The following is a 22,713-nucleotide window of genomic DNA, read 5'->3' as shown; positions in this document are numbered from 1 at the left end:
ACTTTCAGCTGCAGTATTATGCATGGTAGTCAAGCTGTTAAATGACTAGTCTGGACTATTGCATTGTTGAATCATCTCTTCCCTGAGATGAACAACAAAAGTATTGTTGATATCCTGCCTGCTAAACACCTCTGATCCTCTGATTTTGTCTCTTGTTTGCATTAATAGACTCCATCGTAAAGTTGTTCCTGACACGTCTCCAGATCACATGAGTGAAATAGTTTATTCGTTTTTGGGTCAGACCCTTCAGCCTCCACGTTGTTCTGAGTGTACTTAGTTTTCTATTTGACTTTAATGAAAAACTTGAACATGTTGAAAAGAACTTTTTTTTTTTATCAGCCTTCTATCTCCACAAACAACCTCCCTGTTGCCAGAGAGTCTTAAAAAGTTTTAGCTTTGTTTGCTCTTGAAGAACACTGCCCTTTTTATATTTGCTGCTGTAAAACTACCTCCCACTATGTTACAAATGAACACAGATGATGTTACTCGTCATTCTTTCCGTGGACACACCTATCATCCAGGAGTTTTGGTTGAAACAACTATGTTAAGTTGTCCACATAAGATTGCAACTAGTTTTACAAGTTGGCATTTGTTAAATACCTGAGAAATGAAAGTAAAACTATGAAACAGAAGTTAATCTCATCACAGTCACTAACCACCTCTGCTGTGGCTCTGTGATAGAAAGGCCAGAACAATTTGATCTAATGCTCATTGGCACTCTCGTTGATTGTGTAGTGGGCCTGAGGGCTTAGTGCAGCCTGCTATAAAGGGATTGTACAGTCAACACTAATCACCTCCACTCAGAGGTTCTGCTGTGGCACGCAACACACATGACTGCATCATGCCTTTCACCCTCTGCCTGGTGTCATGATCCACCTTGTCCACATTTGTCTTTCTATCGGCCTCACTCTGTCTTTGTCTCCGTGCATCAGGAGGGAGCAGGGAGTCTCAGGACAGGCCAGTTCCATCATGGTGGAGGGTGTCCAGGTGACACTTCCCTCCTATGAAGAGGCTGTATACGGAAGCAGCGGACCCTGCGGTGCTTCTGGTCCTCCTCCTTCTCCACCACCTCCTCCTGCTCCTCCAGAGTCTCGAGTCCCCATCGTGCTCTCTGAGGGGCTTCCTCAGGGGGCCACGGGAGGCCAAGGCCCCAGAAGAACCCGCCACCACAGAGACTTAGACTTCTGTCTCCCATCCACCTCCTCCTCATCATCCTTCTCCTCCCGCCGTCATGCAGAGACGGTGCTGGTACATCAGGCCCCCTCTTCCTCCTCCTCCTCCTCTTCATCATCATGGGCTAGAGAGCACCCTGGGGGTGCATGTGCAGGCCCCCTACCTCTCCGTAGAGACTCTGAGAGCAGTGACCAGAACAGTCTGCTTTCTGTTACCTCTACGGATGAATTTTCTGATGGTAAGAGGGAACAGTTTGTGTTACACACACACACACACAAGGAGAACCCAACTGATCCAGATATTATTATTTCAGGTATAAATTCTCAACCGTGATATATGAGCTGATATTCATTCTTCTTTACCCATAAGCATACACCATTTTTGGCAGGAATCCCTTAATTTGTTGTTTTAAAGAATTATAACCAACGGATGTACTAAGCAGAACAGTTAACAGTTGAAAAATAAACTTTGGTGGACAAGTAATGTAATTGTTAAACACATCTTCGGTATGCCAGCACTGTAAAGTCATGTTACCTACCTTGCCCACCTACATGCTTTTAGCAAGTAACAAACACACAAAGTCATTCAAACTCTTTCCTCGGTTGCCAAGGACTAGTGAAGACAAAAAACTCCTGTCAGGAGTAATTTTATTGGCCAACAAAATCAATACTTTTTAATAGACATGTCACCCCATTTTCAGTGTTATTTATTGTATAGACTCAGGTACTGCTCAAGATGTTCAGTAAAGACAAACGCAGTTTTAATTAAAAACACTCTCTGTATCGGATAAAGTTTGTAATTAACCATAAACTTACTCACCACATTCACATAATTGAATAATTTCAGCTAAACATTGAAACTTTCCATGCATGTAGTGGTAAAACAGTGGGAAATGTTTAGACAATAGCATTACGAGTTGTCAATAAGGAGCCTGTCTAATACAGGACTGTGGCTTTTTTATTGGCACTTTTGACATAATTTGAGAATAGACAAAACCACTGACTGCAAATGACTAAAACATTTAAAATCAATTTACGCTGAAATGTTTCTGGTGATGGAATGGAATGGATTGCTGTTTGAGAAGTATGAATACCGTGACTGTGTGGTGGGTAGAGCACTGGCTGCAGCTCTATAGCCTCTGCTCTATTCTAACGTCTGTTCTGTTTCCCTGCAGATATTCCCCTGCTGAAGGAAGCATGAAGCTTGCCAGCCTGCTATCAGCATCGGCAGCAGAGCCCCTCTTTCAGTATCTGTCACTGCTGACCAGGACTGACTGTGGCTGTCAACCTACTTCCCCCGACTCCCCTCAGCAGCCAGCAGAGAAAATACTAGAACTATGCCCATTCCCTATTGCAACCTCTTCTACCATTGCTACCCATGCAGAGCAAAGCCAACAACCAACACTCACTGCATCATAAGCAGTGATGGAGCACCACTGGACCCAGCTACTGGATCAGACTAAAGACAAGTCAGACAAATAAAGTGGGGCCAGCTCAACATAAATCCTGTAGATCCTATGTATATGAGTAAAACATGCATACTGAGTCAAGGTTGTGTACTATAGGCTATGTACTACCATACACTTGCCTCCTCCCAGGTGTAGTTCTCTATATTAACATTGCTCGCAATCGAGACACGTCGACTCTGTCTGGGATTACTGTGGATAAAAAAAAAAAAAAATAACGTGATGTTCGCTCCTGATGCTGTGGAGCTCAGAATCAGAACCGTGTTCCCGCTGTACTTGAAAAGTTGTGAGTGACGGGCTGGGTTTTTATGGCCCTCTTTGTGAATGCTGCATGTTGTTTTTAGTTATTGCTGTCACAGCACAGTCCGAATGAAGCATGAAGCCTCCTCCGTCTCTCTCTAGCTGTCTAGCTATCTGTGTATCCGGTTGGCGTCTAGCATATGGATTAGTGGGATTGCGAACCACTTCACAAGAGCTAAAAGCAGGGTGCAGCATTTTACGAAGCACCATATCACAGCTATAAAAATACCTGCTCCTTTCTTTTCTGTTGCCAGCTGCACTCAGTATCTGGAAGGTGCTGCTTCTGTCGCATGAGTGGGATTGATTGGTGTTTTGGTTCCAGGACTGTGCTACACATCTTACTTGTATAAGGAAAGGGAGACATGATGTCACATTCTGTCTGAAAGCTGAGGAAAGGGTTGTCTTTGAACATGGTGACTGGGCACACTTACAGGTTGTTTGTGTTTAATTTTCTTCCCACTTATTTATTGTTTGGTGTGTGGCTCAGTTTGCTCTGAGTTGTTGAATCTGAGTCCATGTGTGTGTGAGTGTGAGTGTGAGTGTGTGTGTGTGTGTGTCTGTGTGTGTATCTTTGTGTGTCAGCTAGGCAGGAGAGGATATGTCCTCATATGGTAGGCCTCGATACAGCCATTTCCTGATTTGCCTCTCTTCAGATCAGAGGCTGGCTTCACAATGTCCCCTGTCTTTCACCATAGGAAAATATCCCTCCCAGCGTTGAATTAGTCACATGAACAAACCAGCGTCACTTCAGGCAATGAGTCCACTACACAATGTGTGTATTATTCATGCACTCTCAAGCTAGAATATTTATAATTTTCTGCTGAATGGCTGGAAAACACAAGTCTCCTTAGAGGAACTGGCTCTCGCCCACCTTCACACTGAACTGAAGACTCTCCACTTTTGTGCATTATTGACACAACTGCAACTGGTTGCAGTGAAATGATAAAGTTTTTGTTATATAGCACCCCACCCCCGCCACATACACTCACTCATCCCTCTAATGCCAAGTGCAAAGTTAAGAGAGAATCATGTTATTTTGTTAGAAGTCATCCTCTGTTTTCATTGCCACTTGGAAAGCTTTGGTGGTTGAGCTGGTCACCGTGGAAACAGCATGACTCAGATGGATCCTGAGAATCACTTTTCAAGCTTAACGGCTAAGAAAAAACACAACACGACGACCTGAATTTCTGTTGTCAATTTTATTTGGCATTCGTGGCTGTGTGTCATTGTCAACGGCTACATTATTAATGCAAACAGAATGTTGCCTTAGACTTGTACATTTTCTTTTTCTTTTTTTTTTTTTTGATGTATAATCTTAAGCCTCCGCGTTGGTTGCTTTACGATATTGCAACATGTTCTTTTTTCCCAATGGCCTTACTCTGTTCTTTTCTATTCTATGCATAAACTGTCTTTGTGTATTTATCAATGAATTTACTTCTGTTGTGGTGTGGACACGACTAAACGAATGTCCATCCCTCTCTGTCCTCCCCTAGCTTTTCCAGCTACTGTGATGATGATGATGATGATGATGATGATGATGATGAACCTATAAGTACCTATATTTCACTATTCCTTTGCTTCTCTTTTGCTACAAGGCATTAAAAAATGATGGGATTGAAAAGAAAAAAACTGAAATTAACTTTGCGTTCAGAAGCACTGTTGTACAGTGTTGCTTCCCTGAAAATAACAGGTTAAAAAAGTACACATCCTGATTCTTAGTTTCAATGCTTTCAGCTTTGGTTTTCCCTCTGTACATGGCAATGGGTGTGAAGATAGTAATTTAATATTTGTATAAAGTTTAATTTAATTTTACAGTGTGTATATAACTTTCTAATTAAAGCTTTCTTTTGAATGTGGAAGATGATGTGTCGTTTATTTAAGTTCATGTCAGACTGTCCTCCGTGTTGCTGTGTTATTCTTACTGATTTAAAGTAAGTACATATTTTCAGACTGAAAGTTAGGTCTGTGTCTAATGTACAAGGACATTTCCAGTAACCATCAACTATGACAATGTGTATCCACTTGCGTCCGTCAAAAGAATGTGATTCATTTTCCTTTGGATTAGATCCTGGAAGATCTGAAGCATGGAAATGCTCCTCCTGGTCAAGATCAGCTTGAATGATTACACTTGCCTATGTCTGAGCACTGTGTAACCAGTGATCAACATAATATTTTTAAAGCTATTTCTAGTGTGTCTAAAGTTATAAAGTAGACCATAAGTCACATAACAGTAACTTTTGGTACCTGCTTTGAGATCACTGTAAAACCCTACAATAAAATACAACATCAGTTCAAAATGAAGTTAAACATTTACCAATCTAAAGTGGAACTACATGTAGTTCTGGGCAAAGGTCGCCTTAGTGTTGTATCATTTGTAAGTGGTTCATAACTGCTTCTTGAGTTATGCTGCTGTGGTTAGAGTTAAGCGCCCTGTAAAGCTGTAGTATCTTTAAAACCGCCCCTTAAACCCACTTTTGTAGGTTTGAATTGTGTAAAAATGACTCTTTCTGGTTGAAATGTGCTTTATTATTATGTCCTTTGTCCTGCTGTTATACTATTTTCGCTGCTGAGCCTCACAAAGCGACAGCTGCTGTACAAAATAATCTGGTATTCCTCTTTGTAACGGTATAACTGTGTATGAGGGACACCTAGTGGTCAGACCTAGAAACTGCACTAGTAGGCGGTTCAGTGACGTCATGTTCGGAGACCCAATCGCCGCACTTCGTTTTTTTTCGTCTTTTGCAGTGTCAGCCTCCGTCGTGCGTCACCTGGTCCGTTTTTCTGCCCCCTCATTGAACAGCGGAGGCTCCATTTTGTTTGATTCTGGATTTTGCAGTTACTGTCGATAGCTAGCGAACAAAATTATTACTTGGACCACTTGAAGGTATGTTTACAGACATTAAAATGCATTATAATGTCAATTCTTGTTTCGTTAAAACTAGCGTTATCTGTCGTGAGGAGGTATCGTTGGCTTAAATTGGGTTAAATTTGGTAGCAAGGCCGTTAAGTTAGCTGCCTGGTTAGCTCGCTACCAAAATTACACAGGCCTGGAAAGAGATAAGGCATTTGTTAATTCGGCGTGTTCTTGTCGTTATTTATCGTTCTCAAAGTGCTTTGTTAGCTAAACCTTGAGGTTAATATATCTATTTCTTGTTTGTAGACACATTTCCAACATCAACATGAGTGGATGTCGTATTTTCATCGGCCGGCTGAGCCCCTCCGCCAGAGAGAAGGACGTGGAAAGGTTCTTCAAAGGATACGGCCGCATCAGAGATATCGACCTCAAGAGAGGCTTTGGCTTTGTGGTTAGTGTCTTAACGCTACTAGTAAATGGGTCACAGTAGCTTTCCTCAATATAAGGGGGATGGCGCACAACTGTCAATTTATACTTCGCTCTACAGGAATAGAGCCTTGTATGTATCTTAATCGGACGTTATTCATCTTGACGTATATAAAAAATCAAATTATTATTACTTCACGGGCTGACTTTTGTTCCATATCACATTTGCTGACACACCCTCACTGCAAAAAAGCCAGCATGATCTCTGTGATCCAGTTCAAAATCTAGTTTTATTTTTTTGATGAAGTGTTGCTTGGCGGGTTTTCTGCATGTCAAATTAACCATCATAACTTGTATATTTTAGCAAACGCCTCTGAACCTTACACATAGTCCAACTTACATAGTGCACACACTAACGTGTTCAGACCCCTTTTGAGTCGCAATAAGTCATTAGATGATTAGTGAATTGGCATAAAATCGGCATCTACTCTGATAATTAAACAATTGTTTAAGTCTTTTTTTCTTTAAGCAAAACTGCCAAAAACTTGATTCTTTCAGCCTGTCAAATGCGAGAATTTAATGCTTTTCTTTGACGTACAGGACAGTAAACTGAATATTTTTGGGTTCTGGGCTGTCGATCAGTCAAAACAACATTTGAAATCACACCTTGGGCTTTGGGTAATTTCAATAGGCAGTCTCTCCTTCACACCATATTTAGATCCTTTGCTGTGGTACTCTAAATTGAGCATGGTTTCATCCTGTTTGCTTTGATTACCCTTGAGATATATCTAGAACTACTGATATGTGTATAGTTCTGTTGACTATTGTGCAATGCTCAAAGGAAACATATGATGTTTAATCTGGTGAAACAACTCCAGGAACAGTGTGCAACTAGGACACAGCAGTTTGTTGCTTGGTCCATGTATGTTGAAGCTAGGGAAAGAAAGTATGTACTGGCATATTTTAAAATAGTTTGGTACTGTTTTCCTCACACATTTAAGAATGTCTGACATACAATAGGTTTTGTAAATGTTGTTGTATGCTATGTTTTCTGTAGGAGTTTGACGATCCCAGAGATGCTGAAGATGCAGTGTATGAGCTTGATGGCAAAGAGCTGTGCAATGAAAGGTAGGAATTTCTATTGTGGTAAATGTAAATAAAAAAATGTTAATGAACTAAATTTGTGTGAGTTTACCTTTCCCACTTGCTGGCTGACCTTTTCAGTGGTAAGTAGTTTGTCTAAAAATGTTTATCTCAACTTTAGGGTGACCATTGAGCATGCCCGTGTTCGTCTGCGAGGCGGCCGTGGCAGAGGTGGCAGCGGGGGAGGAGGACGTTTCTCTGATCGCTATGGCCGGGGCTCCCAGAACAGTCGGAGGTAAGGGTCTATAAGGGGATAAAAAGAGTTTACCTGCTTAACATTGGCAGGATGCTTGTCTTTGCTTGCATTCAAATGAGGAAGAAACAGATGTAAATTAGTAGCTGTATAGTTGAAATGTGTAAATACTGGTTAAACGTCAATAGTCAGATTATTGTAGTCCATGTGTATAATAGCTATTGTGGGCATTTGTGTTTCATTTCTCATCATGTGAACCAGTTAAACTAGGATGGACCTACTTAAAATGCAATACATGTACATTTCAAAGCTCCTTAATTAGCCTTGCTATTGACAAGCAGCTAATGAGAGCTCTTAGGCTCTGTGATAAAGTCTGTATCTCAGCCCCACAATCTTATCCTTAAGTTGACTGAGTTGTTTTTCTGTTTCAGTCGAAACCCTCCTCCCATGCGCACCGAGAACCGGCTTATCGTGGAGAATTTGTCCTCTCGTGTCAGCTGGCAGGTTAGTATCCCCACATGTTTTTCATAGCAAGCCTCTAAACAGCTGCAACACCACCTCCAACAGTCTGCCTCCAACAATATACACATACAATTCTAGAAGTGATGCTAAAAAAAACAACATAGAGACTCTGTTGCTGAAATCAAATCAATAATAATGAATTTAGCTCTCTAATATGTATCAATAATCTATACAAGCCCTTTCAGAATCATCGCTCTTATCAATCTGCATTTCATGCAGCTAAGTAATAAGTCAAAGAGCAGTAACAACAGCAAAACACTTAAATCTGTACCTGTTTTCAAATTTTAACCAATTCTTCACCCCTTTATTTGCCAGCCTGACTGTTGTGTCATATGGAAGAGCTCGCTTATGGTGGAGTTAACCCCTTCTGGGTCCTTCTGTCTGGGTTGAGCCTGTGGTGTCAGCCAGTCTGTCCTACTCCTAGTTGACGCCTGCTGGTCATGTGAGCGCTCGCTCCACACTAGAGGCGCTGGCGGCCCCTTCACTCACTTGCAACGCCTGGTGTGTGGTTGAGAGCGAGAGAGAGGAAACAGAGAGTTGGCAGAGAGAAAGGAGAGGAAAGAGCGAGAGTCGGTGATGGTGGTGGCGTATTGATCGATGGTTCGTTAATTTGAGGGGCTTCGATCGATCGATATCCCCCCTCCCTTCCCCCCTGTGGTGTTCCCGCACATCGCGAGCGAGAGAGTGTGAATTCCTCCCAGGTGCCCATGGATATAATCTGCTGTTATCCCGAGGTTATGGTGGGCTCGGAGAGCCTGCGGCCCACCCCAAAGGGTTTCGCTCTCAGGTAGTAGTTTCCTCTCTTCCACCCTGTTCACTCTCTTTACTGAGGCGGGGTGCCGAGACAGGGGCGGTCCCGGCGCGGAGCCCTGTGCCCTCCTTGCCAGGGAAAATGGGGCTCTTTGTGCCAAACGCTGCCCAGGCGGCGCCACTGCAGTTCAGTTCATGCAGATGGTGTTCATCTCTCTGTAGTTGTAATGAGAAGTGGGTGCAAGAATCTCAAAGCTGTTGCAAATACTCAGCCTGTCCAGTAATAACACTAGTCAAAATTCGTTTATCTAAATTGCCACACATACCTTTTTCCATTTTTTATTTTTATTTTTTTGTTTGTTTGTTTGTTTGTTTGTTTTTTTTGTTTGTTTTTGTTTTTGTTTTTTGATAAACCTCATTTTGTTTAGGATGGGCTGATGAAACATGGTCTTTGAGGTTCTTGGACTCACCCTCCTTATCTGCAGTAGCCTGTGTAGTCCTCTCAGAGAATCTAACCATCTCTCTTTTTGGGTAAATCAGTCCTGTTTTATGTCTCAGCCTGTGCTTGTGTCCTGAGCCCCTCCGTAAGTTGACTGATGTTTACATGTGTAGGACCTGAAAGATTTCATGAGACAAGCTGGAGAGGTGACATTCGCAGACGCACATCGCCCTAAGCTCAACGAAGGGTAAGACCATTAACTGATTAATGAATATCACAGTATGAAACGTGTCTGTGTTTGTCAGATCAAGCTTACATTTGCAATTTGTGGAAAATATCCATCCTATTAATGACAAACAGCATGAGTAAGGTTCCAAATAATGACGTCTCATGTTGTTTTTCAGGGTTGTTGAGTTTGCCTCTTACAGCGACCTTAAAAATGCCCTTGAGAAACTGTCTGGAAAGGAAATCAATGGCAGGAAAATCAAGCTCATAGAGGCAGCCAAGAAGAGGTGAGTTGTCTGCTGAACTTCCATTCATTAAAAAAAAAAAAAAGAAGAAAAATCAATACATATTAGAGAAGTCAGCTGATTGTGGCTGATGCATTCCTTTTTACCCATGATTAGTAATGCGCAGATCATGATTTCCAATTTCAGCTCAGGCTGCCTTTTTTTTTTATTCACAATTAGAGACCACTGTTGCCAAGATAACTTCATCCAGTACCGATTGATTTGCTCCACTTGATTTCAAAGAACTGATTTAGCTGGATGAGAACTGACAAGATGACTGTGGCTGGCTTATAATGATTTTGTAGCCAGGATTAGATAAGCGATGTATGAAGAACAAGTCTCAAAGATCACAAGGCAGAAAGATTCATAATGTTTATCACAGTATATAGCTCTAGAAGAATATGAGGTGGATTGAAGTTTAGGATGAGCCAATCAGTTGTAACACTCTGCTAAGAAGCCTTAGGGGGAAGTGTAAAATTGTATTGATTTTTGATTACTGTGCCACTCAGGCACTGTTGAGAATAGCACTTAACATTTCTTTTAACCTCTTAAGAGTCAGACCACAGACACAGGAAGTCCTCTTCAGATCATTACAACATCTGGCAGCGTTGACTATAATTATTTGAATCACCTGTCCACAGGCAGACTGCCATTCTCTGCTTCTTATCATTTATTTATGTGTGACACTTCTCTTCAAATGTGCTTTATCTATGTGCTCGTCACTGCTTAATTCAGTTCAAAGTGCTACATATGGCTCATGTTTCAAAAGCCAAATAATCTTGCATGTATCCTGGGCTCAGGAGTGCTGAAGCCTCCCTCACTGATATGTATTGATCATGCCCTAGCCTTAGTATACTGCAAGTATTAGATGGAGGTTTTTCACACTCTCAGGTATTAAATGTCAGATTGGAACTAAATCCTCCGGTTACTCTGTGTGGGATCTCTGGAGGGGAGATGCAGATAAACAACATTATCCTTTGTTTCCCTTCTGGCCCAGCGAGCCATTCTACTCAGATGGAAGGATGCTGCCCCACCCATTCACACAATGGTTGGCAGATCAGATCAGATACTCGCTTCAATATTCAAATGCGAGATTCCAGGAAATATGCAATCCTTTTTTTTTTTTTTTTTTAATACAGCCCTTGTTAAGTCTTGATTATTGATTCAGCTTAACAATATTACTCACACACGTCAAGTCCTTAGTGTGGCAGGTATATATCAGTATGTGTAGCTTGCTGGCAGTGACTGCGGAGGGATTGTTTCAGTGTTGGCATACATACAGTATAAACATCCTTACTTTTGTTTGTGTTCATTGATGTTTTGTTTATATGTTGGCATTGGTGCCAGCTGCTGTTATTGTATCCTCATACTCTCATTTCTCTTTAATGACTGAACAACACTGCACTTTTGTTTTGTTATGCCCTGCAAAATCCCAGTAAAAATATTTAAATACAAAAAATTTACTTTATAAGACAGAAATAAAATAACATTATTTGTTCTGGGAGGAAAATTCACATCATTGCAGCACAAGAGAAAGGCAAAGAAAAAAAAAAGAAAAAGCAGATTTAGTTTTTTATTTGACTGAAATAAATTAAATAAAAAACTACACACACACACACATATTTGTGTCTTATCCCGATGTTTCTCTCTTTTCTGCTTCCTAGGTCGAGAAGTCGTTCCCGGTCTGAAAGTTCTTCTCGGTCACGGTCTCGTTCCCGTGGTCGCTCTCCATCACGCTCCCCCAGGCGCTCCCGCAGCCCCGCCAAGGCCCACAACCGTTCCCGCTCCCGCAGTGCCTCTCCTGCCGGCAGCAATTCATCCCCAGCTCCCAAATCAAAGGAGCCCGCCAAGCGCTCCTCCAAGACGAGCAAATCGGCCACCCCACCCTCCCCTCCGCCTGCTCAGAGAGCCTCCGTCTCCCGCTCGCGCTCCCGTTCACGCTCCCGCTCTCGTTCTCCTTCTACTGACAGCCAGCGCTAAGAGTTGTGTTTAATTTTCATGGGAATCAACTATAGAAACAACTTGTTTCAGCAGTAGAATCAGCTTGGAGGAGTTGGCACACTGGAGTTCCCATAAACCCCTCTGACAGCCGAGACGAGTTTTCCCTGAGTAAAGTTAGGTTTTTCCTGTCTGGATTTTTCTCATCACTATCCTCAAGTTTTTCACATTAAACATGTACATTCATTGCCAGACAGGAACAATAGAATGATAGTCAGATATTTTATTATCATCATTGGGCATTTAAACTGAATAAGATTATTTGAAGGCAGCAGATTCACAGTGTTGTTCCCCTTAAGTATGGACCCATGTGTATGTTTACACCCAGTGACCCCTTACCTTTAAATAATTCATCCAACAAGGCTGCAGGTCCAGCGCTGCTGTGCCATCATTATGAACCAGCATCTACATTCACCGTTAGTGGGCTCGAGAGTCATCAATCTACACTTTTTCAGCAGTAACAGGATGGTTTTGATGAGTCGTGTGACCACTTTCTTTACTCCTTGTGATACTTTTGCTTGTAGGTGTGAGAATTTTTAATCACTTTCCACATTTTTCTCCATATTGCTCACATCTTTTCCTCTCTTTCCTGACCTACTGTACCCGCCACAGCTGCTGCGAGTGATCTGTATAAATTAGGACGCTTGCATGGGCTTTTGTTTGATCAAAATTAAGAATTTATTATTCTACTGATATTTTATTTCTGTTCAAAACTCAAATACAAACCATCATTATAACTGGCATTGGCAGCTTCAGTATCAAGAACACGTGTAGAATAAAGCACATTGTTCCATCAGTTAAAGAGCTGTACAGTAAACTTACCTATTTCAAGGATCCTACAATTTCTTTCAGTGACTGTTAAATTTTTTATTTTTTTTTGGATGTGTGGCTCTTTTGAGGATGAGGTCAACTCTTTGATTTGAACACTTTAAAATGATATTGACACATAATGCAGTTAATTCTAGCATTGTAATGAATGTTATTTTATCCTTTTGGTTAAGGGTTTTGTGTACAGCATTGGAGACTTTTGTTTTAGTGTATAAATGTAATTCCAAGAATTCTTGTTGGTACTGTGACTGGTGTTACTGTGGTTCAAATGAACATGTAGACAAAAATTCAACATTTTTTACGTAAGGATTTTATTTTACAGTGAAAAAATATGATGGACGTTTGTATGCTGTAGGAAGACAAAGAACTCAATAAAAGCATTTTAACTAAATCATGAATTTTGTCTTCGTCAGTGCTGGATAAGTACAGGTAAATTACTTGGCACAAAATGGCTTCCTTGCAGATTCACATCTTTGCAATTTGCTTCAAGTACTAGAGGAGCCCTGAGTGAACTGCAGGGCTTTGTCTCGTCTCCCAAGAGTTCACATTGCTGGACAAAAATTCAGGAGCTGTTTGAGGTCCGTTCATCATACCGTCCCCTCACACGCCTCTTTTAACTTGTCCTCAGTGCTTGCTGGCTGGTATGTGCCTGCGGGTTTGACAGTGAAGTGAACGGATGGAGAGAGCAGATTACAAAATTATTTCTTGTATAAAAAACAATGAGAGCCTCCCTCTGTGTTTAGACCATTCAATAACGGCGTGTAATCCCATGTTTGCTGTTTTAATACTGGGACTACTTTTGTGATAGAGCCTTTAGGCTTTTAAAATGAGAGTGGGCTACCATCTGTTGGAAACCAAAATAAACAAAAGTAATCCTTTCTCAGTGAAGGAACCAGTCTTTTGTCGAATGCCCACAAGAGGAATAGGGTTGTATAATGTTGTGAAAGCTTCACACAATAATGACAGAATGTTGGGAGAAGAGGCTGAAACATGCTGAGATTGCATATTGTGCAGACTTTATTAACTGCATTATAAACAGTTCATCACTGATTACCCAAATAACAACTACAGATGCATGTTCGTACTTGTTTATTCACTTACTCGTGGTTGCAACGTATTAAAGGAGAGAAGGGGCCCACCCAGGCTGCAAGTTTATCAAACATTGGTAACAGTGGTAATCTGGACTTTTCCTTTTACCTCACCAAGTATTGTGTTTTTGGCACTTGAGAAGCTGAAACCATCAAATGTTTGGCATTTTTGCTTGATAAAAAGTCTGAGGCTCGGTCGTTCTTAAGGAGATGTAAATGTTTAAAATCGGGTCACAAATAAATACTTGAAAATTCAAAAAGGCTAAATAACTACAGATAAGCGCTGGGCTGGGAGTGAACAGTGTTACTGTGCTCTAAGTATTCATGGCAGCAGAACAGTATGTGTAGGATCAACTCAAAATATACAGTGCCCATGTTCATTATTCATTATGATGAAAGCTCTGGTGCATTGTTGTGTTGGAGCTCTATGGCACAGAGGAATAAGTTGTTTCAGGCTTTGGATGCAGAGATAATACCTGTTAGCAAGATCAATTCATTGTTGTCAAAAAGGAAAAAATAGAATATCATCTGCTTTTTCCTTTAATGGATTAATTGAATACCATTAAATTGTCAAATATTTTCTTTTGTTTCACTCGACTAATGGATCAAGTAAATGCTTCAGCACAGTTGGAATCCTGCAACCCACTCAAATGAAATGTCTGAAAAGGCCTGTATTTTCTCCCGTTAACCCTTCAAAAACCTGGTGTCAGTCTCACCTTCCTCTGTTGGCGTGAACCTCTGGTGACACCTGAACAGCACGATGAGCACGGCCGCCTCCAGCAGCTGGAAGGACACGTAGACCATGGGGAACAGGAACAGAGGGCCGATCACCTCGGGGGCATAGGCCAACTTCAGTATGGTGGAGCACAGCTGGATGTTCTGACAGCCTGTTTCCATAGCAACGGTCCTCCGCTCCCTGAGGAGGAAGGGCAGATTTATACATAAGTCATGGATACATAAAGAAAGACTCATGATTTTTTTTTTTTTTTCCTGTCATGACTCTGTCACAATAATATCCATCAGAGCCCGAATTCAACCAAGTAATGGCGCCACCTTCTGTGGTTGTGTGTTCGGCTGAATTTAGCAGTATTAGTTGCATTAGTTACATTAGTGTTTGTGTCTACCTTCACAGGTGCTATAGATGGAATTGAATCTACTGACTAAATCTGATACGATGCATCTTTTCTATTTGCATTAACCAATTTCTATTAACCAATACTAGAGCCTATTAATAACAGCTTATAGACCTTTTATAAATGGGGCCTCATCAGACAGAGGCACCGAGATAACCCCCAGTCCTCCTGACTTACGATTGGTTGAGTTTGAAGAGTGAGGAGATGATGTATCCGAAGGTGTAGCCTGTGAAAGGCATGAGAGCCCCGATGGCCATCAGAGGAGGAGACAGCACCGTCAGGATGGAGCCACCGATTGCAAAGCTGGCAACGGTGCCGATCCCCACAACAGAAATCATCATTATACTGAGGCCGACCTGAGAACAGCAGGACAGGAAGTAAATCAGACTGTAGATATGTTTGCATTTTATTTGGTTTCAATATAAAAATACTAAAACTAATTATAAATTGCCCCTATGAACAAGTTCTGTCTGATATACCTCTGCGCCACAGAGCTCCATTGATGTTCACACACCATTAAAAACCTAAATTGGCTGTGACATGTTCCTTTATTACAGTAAACATGAGCTATGACGTTTGTTTTGAGTCAATCCTGCATATACAGTCTTACAGCAGGAAATACTCACTAGGGCACCAAGTATGTATTTATCCGCAGCTGAAAGTAGTACCCAACAAATGCAGCATTTACTCTTGTTTGAGTAATGTTTGTAGAAAACAGCACATTTTATGTATTTTTGTGTGATAAATTACTGAAACTGAACTACTAATTTAGTAAATTACCAAAAATTGTAGCTTAATTTCATGCCTTTATTAGACAGTTATGTAGATACATTTTAAGAACTGGTAAATCTACTTATCTGTTCAGCGTATTGATTTAACCTTCTGAACCTCGTGTCTATGCGCTGACCTTTGTGATGGTCTTGGCGTACCGCGGCCTGTGGTAGTTGATGAGGATGCCGGCTCCACAGGGAATGAGAATCATGAACAGCGATACGATGATGTCCACGTAGGGCACTGAGTTCTGCAGGTTTGTGAAACCCTGACAGTAGAGGTAGAGCAGCAGGGGCATCATGCCCAGAGCCAGCAACGTGGAGCAGGAAGTCATCACAATGCTGAGGGGAGGACAGGGACCAGATGGTAAGAAAGGTGTAGTCCAGCTAACTTACTGTGTGGAATTCAGTTATGGTGGCAAGAAAACACTGACAGCTGGGCCACATTTGATTTTATAAACAGTAATTCAGACAATTACAACTGCATTTCAATGACAGGGCACAAAAAAGTTATTTTAACTCTTAACAAATACTGGCCAGATTTTTTAATTTACGATCCGTATCTTCCTTCTTATTTTGGCGGCCCGTTGACCCAACACTCAAAGCATCCTGTTTCCCTTTATCTTGAAAACAAGATACGATGGCAAGATACTCATGATATTTACAGGGGATGTTCATGAATCCTGATGTTTTTTTTTTGGTGACCTCTCAACCATCAGGACCAAAATTTCATGTGTACACAAGACGTGCCATTGCATGTCTTTGCTTTACAGATGAAGAAAATGGCAAAGGTGACACATTACATAAACACAAGTAGACTGTATAAAATAAAAGTTAAGAAAATAAAGGGGTGTTAATATACGTATATATTAAATACGTGCATTAATTTGGCTTCTCTCAGACTTTGCTGGCGCTTCTTTTAGTTTCCAACACATTCATGTTCCTTGAGTTTTCCCTACAGGATCAACACTTTTCATCAGTATGTTGTGAGTTCTGCCCCCGCCTCTGTCCATCTTGTTTGTTGTGAGGTGTAATGAAAACTGAAGCCTGCAGGGGCTGCTGATGGGGCTTTAGACATGTTAATTTGCAGGCCGAAATATTTTCTGAGATGCATTAGACTTATCTGCCAGGCAATTATTACAAGGTTTATGACCCCCAGGTGGCCCCATTATATGGCAGCAGCTGTTTAACTACATGTCACAGTCACACTTACATTCTAATAACAAATCCTGTAAAAGGTTGTTGTTAAAGCTGATTGTTGATTAGAAAAATGATATTAGGACTCTTGTTTTTATCTGCAAACATGATCTGTGGTGATGATTTTATTTTCTAGTGTTGACACAAAAATCTTTAAAAGAAAATCTATGATATTAAAGGGATATTTTCAACAAATTATCCTTTCTCTTTCAAATATTTTGTCAAATGAGGAAAAACTTCAACAGTGGCTAAAACAGCTCGTTTTAATCAATACTTCCGTCTGTTTTAGTCATTAGTTGCATCATCAATGCCTCAAGTCTTCCTGTCAGACCTTGCCTCATAGCTGTAACCCAGATAAGATGCCCAGGCATCAGATAGAGCAGGAATGTCCTGAACAACACGCCACCATAATAACCACACCTTTGTGAAGACCTAATGAGGTGAACGGCCTCGTGGCTGCAAGTAAAGGGATGTAATATCACGTTATTAGGAGCATAACATGTCCTGTATGTTTTATGATCAGACTGGCGATGTCCTGCAGGTCGTTCAACTCTAATAACAATAGGAATTGTGCCACCGGTGATTAGATCACAGGGTGTTCTCTGATTGGCACAGTAACATTAATTGCACCTGAATGAAAGCATGTGCCAGCACATCAGCTGCGGTCCTTGAACTTTTACTTAAAGGGTCTCACAAAACAACATGTTTTCCTACTAGTCATGTCATTTCTTGCAGAATTTCAGTTTTGTGTCTATTATTGGGTTTTTAGTTCCAATTAAACTGCTCACAGTGAGGTCTGTGGATTATCTGGAGAAAGTGTGACATTTCTCCTGGCTCGATTCGTCTCTGTTGGGTTATTTGAACAGCAGAAACAAAATGTATCCATTTCCATTGTTTAGTGTCGGCAGCACAAGTCTCAGAGGTAGATATCTCAATACCTTGGCACATAAAACCAAAAAATGTCTGCATGGCTGGATGCCACTTGGTGGGGAATGTGTGTTTTGGTGATTTGGGTCAACTGGCCCTTTAAGCTTTAAGAAAACATTTCCATCAGATCACTCAAAGAATGAATAACTGTAATCTGACGCAAGGTCTCTTGACAGCTGAGGGAAACAGCTGTCAAACACTGGTTGCAAAGATTTCTGTATGTCTGCGGGGTACAACTTCATCCGTCACTTCAAGGAGACACTTCTTCAAGGAGACACTTCTTCAAGGAGACACTTCTTCAAGAGCGACGATCTTCACCTTGATATGAAGACACAGGCTGCTGACAATCACTGTCATCTCACACAGATCCACAGACTGAGCTCCCGTTTATTCAATCAAACAAGTGCACTGCCAACTTTATGAGAATCTCTGACCTGTTATTAACTGTTGTGCAAAGGTATGATAATATTGTGATGTAAAGCGCCAATAATGCAATGTGAGCATTTCTTCATCTGCTACTGAGCCCACAAAAAGGTTCAGTTGTGGTGTTCACTCGAACTTTAATCACTTCAGATTGCACTTTTGGAGCGTATGTGTGGGTCAACACAAATGGGTCATGTGTGTGTACCTGAGGTTCATGTCCCCCTGCAGAGCCAGAGCCAGGATGTTGGAGAGACTTCCTCCAGGACAGCAGCCACAGATCAGAACCACCACAGCCGTCATTTCGTCCAGCCAGAACACCTACAGCATGAAATGACAACATCATCTCGCTGATAGTCTGGTATTGATAACAACGATATCACTAATGCATAGGAGATAGATTATAGGAGATAGAGTAAACCATGTGAACAAATAAATCAAAGATATATAATTAATAGCTCACACTAATTATAATCATCGACAAGTTTTCTTCAGTCTTCTTATAATTTTGCCACATTTTTGTTATTTGTTGTAAATGTGTTGTGTTTTCATCTGCATTAGGTTTTTATACAGTCTGTTAATATAAATTTCTCCTTTTTGTTTTGTTTTATTATTATTATGCTACTTGACTCCATTCTCCTCAGTTTGTGGAACTGTAAGAAATGTGTAAAGGTTTGAGAGTTGAGCCCAATGCAAGCAATGTTTTCTTAAATATAAACGCTGCAACTAAGAATTATTTTTGTTGTCAATTAATTTATTGGTAAGTTTTTTTGATTAATTAACTAATTTCTTAGAGTATAAACCTAAAGATATTCAATTCACAATGATATACAAGGCCCGAACCAGCACTACTTAACATCATCATTGAAAAATACATTAAAACAAACAAAAAACGAAATACACAAATCATATATAATGTGATTATATAGGATATAATATATTGATCAGTATGAATATATTCAAAAACATTCATATTGTTGAAGTCAGTATACTGGGGTTCGTTGTATCAGACTGCAGAAGGCCTCAGATGCTTCCTGAATAGTAAAAATAAAGTGTTAATAATTTTAAGCAGCACTACCAACCTTAGCTAAGCAAAAGGCTGTAAGAGGCATGACACCATACTGGGCCAGCACTGCTATTGTCACCCCCTTAGGCTTCACTATGTGTCGCTGGAAAGAAGGGAAAAGGTCTTTTAGTATAAAAACAATCATAAATACTTTATGTATTCATTGTACAACAGAGATAATTTACATTAAGCTGCGTGTTTCTGAAGTCACCTTGATCTTAGACACCTCCATGGTGCATCCCAGTGAAACCATGGTGATGAACAAGACGATTACCAAAAGTATGTTGATGGTTTTGTCCAGTACCGGCGACAGCATAGGCATGAAAACAGAGCTGGTGTTAGCAGCCGTCATGTTGTCCCACAACTCTGAATCAGAAAATAGATCATCTGTGTAGTCGATGGTGCCTTCCATGTTGGAGCAGCACACGAGGTACTGAACAGTAATCTTACAACACAAACAGACACAGACATCGACACACACACACACACAATATATATATATATATATATATATATATATATATATAAGAGAGGGAGAGAGAGAGAGAGTGAGCGAAGTAAGAAAACAGACTGGTGTGTGCTGGGAAATAAGTCATGAGGATTCTAACATCACAGAATTGTGTCTTCAAGCTTCACAGTTTTCTCATTTCCTCATCCATCAGTCATGCACAACACTTCAACTGCTTTTTGTGATTCTACAACAAAAACAGATAACCAGAGCATGACAAGAGTTAAGCAGCCAGGAAAAAAAAAAAAAAAATCAGTGACAGGCCGAGTACTGATAATGTTTCACCTTGCTTATCGGACAGAAGGAGAGTCAGCTTGTTGAGGAAAAACTCTCAGAGGTTTGACAGAAGCTTTATGCAAGTAGCAAAGGGAGATAGCACAACTCTGCAAGTTATGCTGCTGAGGACACATTTACAGATAAACAGACATAATACTGTTTTTTGTATAGGTGAAATTTCTTCCACACAGCTGGTATAGCATGCAACTGTTATCCTTACACTAACAAATATCACATACACATACACACCATCCCCAAAAGAAATATGAAGAGAGATCAGATGCTTTCATAGCCTTTGATAGTTCGAGTGTTCACTGGTACTTTCCGTTTTTGTGCTTTCCTGTCCACAGTTCCTACATTGTAGTGTTCATTGTCTCTGCAACCGGCAGAAAGGTCACTGTTGTGTTGATAAGCATGCTTGCTTTTCATCGCACACGATCAGCGATCAAAGAGAGCATAATCTTTCAGTTCATAGTACACATTATATGGTCCTGAGATCCCTCAACCTAATATCTTATGTATACTCCATATATAACATTACAGTATATAATATTACAGTTTGAAACTTACAAGCAGCAATCGTAAAGCATACGACGTATACTGTACAGTTTGTATCCTGCTGTTGGTGTCCGATCAAAGTGATCACAATGAGCCATTTCCGAAACAGATCTGTGTCATATCCTCCACAATAAAAGTCGCAAACGTTTCCCGATTTGCTTAAACCTATTCCTTTGCTAACATTTGTAATTGCACATTTCTTGAAACTGAATCAAAAAAACATGTTCATAACCTTATGACAACGCAAAGACGTCGCATTTCTGCAGAAAGTCACTTAAATCTGTATAATCTGTGCATTATGTAGGAAAAACACAAAGCTTTTTTTTTTGTTTTTGAACCTCACTCTCTTTCGTGCTTCAGTGCCTTGTTTACCTGCATCTCCAGAGTTGACAACCACATCCTCCCTACTGGCATGCTCACATGCTGTGTGTAGACAAATTACTTTCACAGGATTTCTCACATCTATCTTGCACCCGTAAAAAGAAATGCATGTTAAAAAAAACAAACAAACTTAAATACCACAGAGCTTCATAAATGTGTCTAGCAACTACACGCTGACCTCTTGACTGTTCTGTAGGTGAGAATTGCACACCTTTTCTTGGAGGTCAGTTCTTACAAAAATAGAAGAAAAACCCCCAAAATAGATTTTCCCCGGAAACAAACACTTACATCCGCTTGAAGTGTAAAACTGTCAGATATGTTTGCAGCTGTATTTCATACATTGTATCACCTGTATGGGCCAGAGGTTCCTCCTCTTCTTTCCTCTCTTCTCTCCGAGACAAAATCTAGTCCTTGTGTTTTGCCCGTCTTTTTTGTTGTCAATCATAAATGACACATGACAGCTACCGGCAGTACAGAAGTGCCATCTAGTGCACAGTTGGCTTCTGCAGCTCGAGAGGAGAGAAGCCTGCACCAGGAGAGTTTCTCACATCGGACTTTAACTAAAGAAAAAGCAGAATACATTAACTAATATCCAACAAATCTGTCTATTTGTATTAGATCATAAAGTGTCCTTGTGTTGTAGTGGGACAATGCTAAACACAGTTTTGGTTGGCATTGTGATCATTTCGATAAAACATCATTTATGGGTTTAATATTGTCAGTAACTAAGGCCAGTAACTGTGTGTGTTTTTTTTTTTGTTTTTTTTTACAAGTTTCTAATTTATGTTGCTGAGAATCCATCAAAGACATAAGAGATGAATTATTCTTTAAAATGTTGACTGCAAGTTCTCCTCTCCGGGGTAAATTTGTGTCTGGAAGAGCGGACGTCTGCGAAGGAGTCTGCATTGTGGAAATCTCAGAGGAAGATCCTGTCAACATTCCCTGAAGCTCTTTCTGTTTGACTTGTTTACTAGTTACCACAATGAGTCATAGAGGAGAAGAGAATAATATCTAAATGAGGATCTCTGTCCTGTGAGAGTATAATTCACGTTGCTTCTCCTTATCTGCGACAACTTTTGACTGTGGATGTTTCTATTCTGACATGAGAGGGTTAGAAGTAAGGCAAAGGTCGAGAAAATTCAGCTATCTTTGCCAAATAAAACCACAACATCAAAGTCTTAAGAGAGTGGCTCCAACAGGCGGCGAGTTCCATTACATTTCACAATAGAAAACTGTTGGTGGAACAAACAAAGAACAGTTTGCTTTCACTGATGCCAAGCCAACAAAAAAGCTAACATGCTAGTTTTTGTACAGGAAGTTAAGCTGAAATGAGGCCCCAGGATTTATGAAGAGCAGGGCGTTAAAAACACACATGTATGTTCTGATCATTAGGAGTCTACAGTTTTGCTTTACAGCTAACTGAAGTCTCGATGTTATCATCATGCTTGTTGGCAACAGCACTCTGGATAGCCGAGCACATTAGCTTTTTGCCAAGAACAAACTCTGCACATGATCACAATTTACATACAGTTCACAGACTGTTACTTCAAAGCTCTTGCCAAGGCTCATGATGGTTCTCATGTGCTACGAAATCATCTGCAGTGGAGAATGAATGAAAGAGGAAACTCCTCATCCATGCAGCTCTGTATCTTAACGCATTCGAAAAAGGTAACTGCGCTACATGAGTGATTCTCAACCAGATGTGCTTTTACCCCAGGGGCTACTTCTGCAGTTACAATGAAGGATGTGGAAAAAAAAACAACAACTGTGGAGCAGCTCAGCTGATTTG

General features: G+C 40.6%; 3 protein-coding genes across 4 annotated transcripts in view; 2 read left to right on the top strand and 1 right to left on the bottom strand.

The window, feature by feature from the left end:
• susd6 (sushi domain containing 6) overlaps window positions 1-4,598 on the top strand; it is a 32,953-nt gene extending 28,355 nt beyond the window's left edge. For both annotated transcript variants that reach the window (XM_022770171.1, XM_022770166.1), the window contains exons 6-7: window positions 933-1,411; window positions 2,348-4,598. In XM_022770171.1, the coding sequence (XP_022625892.1) occupies window positions 933-1,411; window positions 2,348-2,373 (505 nt within the window). In that variant the 3' untranslated portion in view covers window positions 2,374-4,598. The remainder of the gene's footprint in view (window positions 1-932; window positions 1,412-2,347) is intronic.
• Window positions 4,599-5,697: 1,099 nt separating this feature from the next.
• Window positions 5,698-12,991, top strand: LOC111240448 (serine/arginine-rich splicing factor 5-like). The gene is made up of 8 exons (XM_022770469.1): window positions 5,698-5,822; window positions 6,099-6,243; window positions 7,276-7,346; window positions 7,483-7,596; window positions 7,986-8,058; window positions 9,439-9,512; window positions 9,670-9,777; window positions 11,439-12,991. Exons 2-8 carry the CDS (start codon window positions 6,118-6,120, stop codon window positions 11,752-11,754), a joined length of 882 nt encoding a protein of 293 aa, XP_022626190.1. The 5' UTR covers window positions 5,698-5,822; window positions 6,099-6,117; the 3' UTR covers window positions 11,755-12,991.
• A 43-nt stretch (window positions 12,992-13,034) lies between these two features.
• Window positions 13,035-21,340, bottom strand: LOC111240447 (sodium/bile acid cotransporter-like). Its single transcript, XM_022770468.1, has 8 exons — window positions 21,274-21,340; window positions 19,413-19,646; window positions 19,218-19,304; window positions 18,344-18,456; window positions 15,729-15,933; window positions 14,999-15,177; window positions 14,405-14,604; window positions 13,035-13,249 (listed from the first exon to the last, which is right to left on the bottom strand). Exons 2-8 carry the CDS (start codon window positions 19,611-19,613, stop codon window positions 13,188-13,190), a joined length of 1,047 nt encoding a protein of 348 aa, XP_022626189.1. The 5' UTR covers window positions 19,614-19,646; window positions 21,274-21,340; the 3' UTR covers window positions 13,035-13,187.
• Between the last annotated feature and the right edge of the window lie 1,373 nt (window positions 21,341-22,713).

The sequence above is a fragment of the Seriola dumerili genome, unplaced genomic scaffold (genome assembly GCF_002260705.1).
Source record: "Seriola dumerili isolate Sdu_G_001 unplaced genomic scaffold, Sdu_1.0 BDQW01000025.1, whole genome shotgun sequence".
NCBI classification, from domain to species: domain Eukaryota; kingdom Metazoa; phylum Chordata; class Actinopteri; order Carangiformes; family Carangidae; genus Seriola; species Seriola dumerili.
The sequence above is the reverse complement of the archived record's forward strand: the minus strand, read 5'-3'. Positions and strand labels throughout refer to the sequence as shown.

What these genes read in the sequence shown, in the direction of transcription:
- LOC111240448 (XM_022770469.1), top strand. Translation starts at nt 6,118, where the DNA reads ATGAGTGGATGTCGTATTTTCATCGGCCGGCTGAGCCCCTCCGCCAGA. An exon ending in AGAGAGGCTTTGGCTTTGTG is followed by an intron (nt 6,244 to 7,275) that starts GTTAGTGTCTTA and finishes TGTTTTCTGTAG; the next exon opens with GAGTTTGACGATCCCAGAGA. An exon ending in GGCTCCCAGAACAGTCGGAG is followed by an intron (nt 7,597 to 7,985) that starts GTAAGGGTCTAT and finishes TTTCTGTTTCAG; the next exon opens with TCGAAACCCTCCTCCCATGC.
- LOC111240447 (XM_022770468.1), bottom strand. Translation starts at nt 19,613, where the DNA reads ATGGAAGGCACCATCGACTACACAGATGATCTATTTTCTGATTCAGAG. An exon ending in ACGCCAAGACCATCACAAAG is followed by an intron (nt 15,178 to 15,728) that starts GTCAGCGCATAG and finishes TGCTGTTCTCAG; the next exon opens with GTCGGCCTCAGTATAATGAT. An exon ending in GTTCACGCCAACAGAGGAAG is followed by an intron (nt 13,250 to 14,404) that starts GTGAGACTGACA and finishes TCAAACCCGCAG; the next exon opens with GCACATACCAGCCAGCAAGC.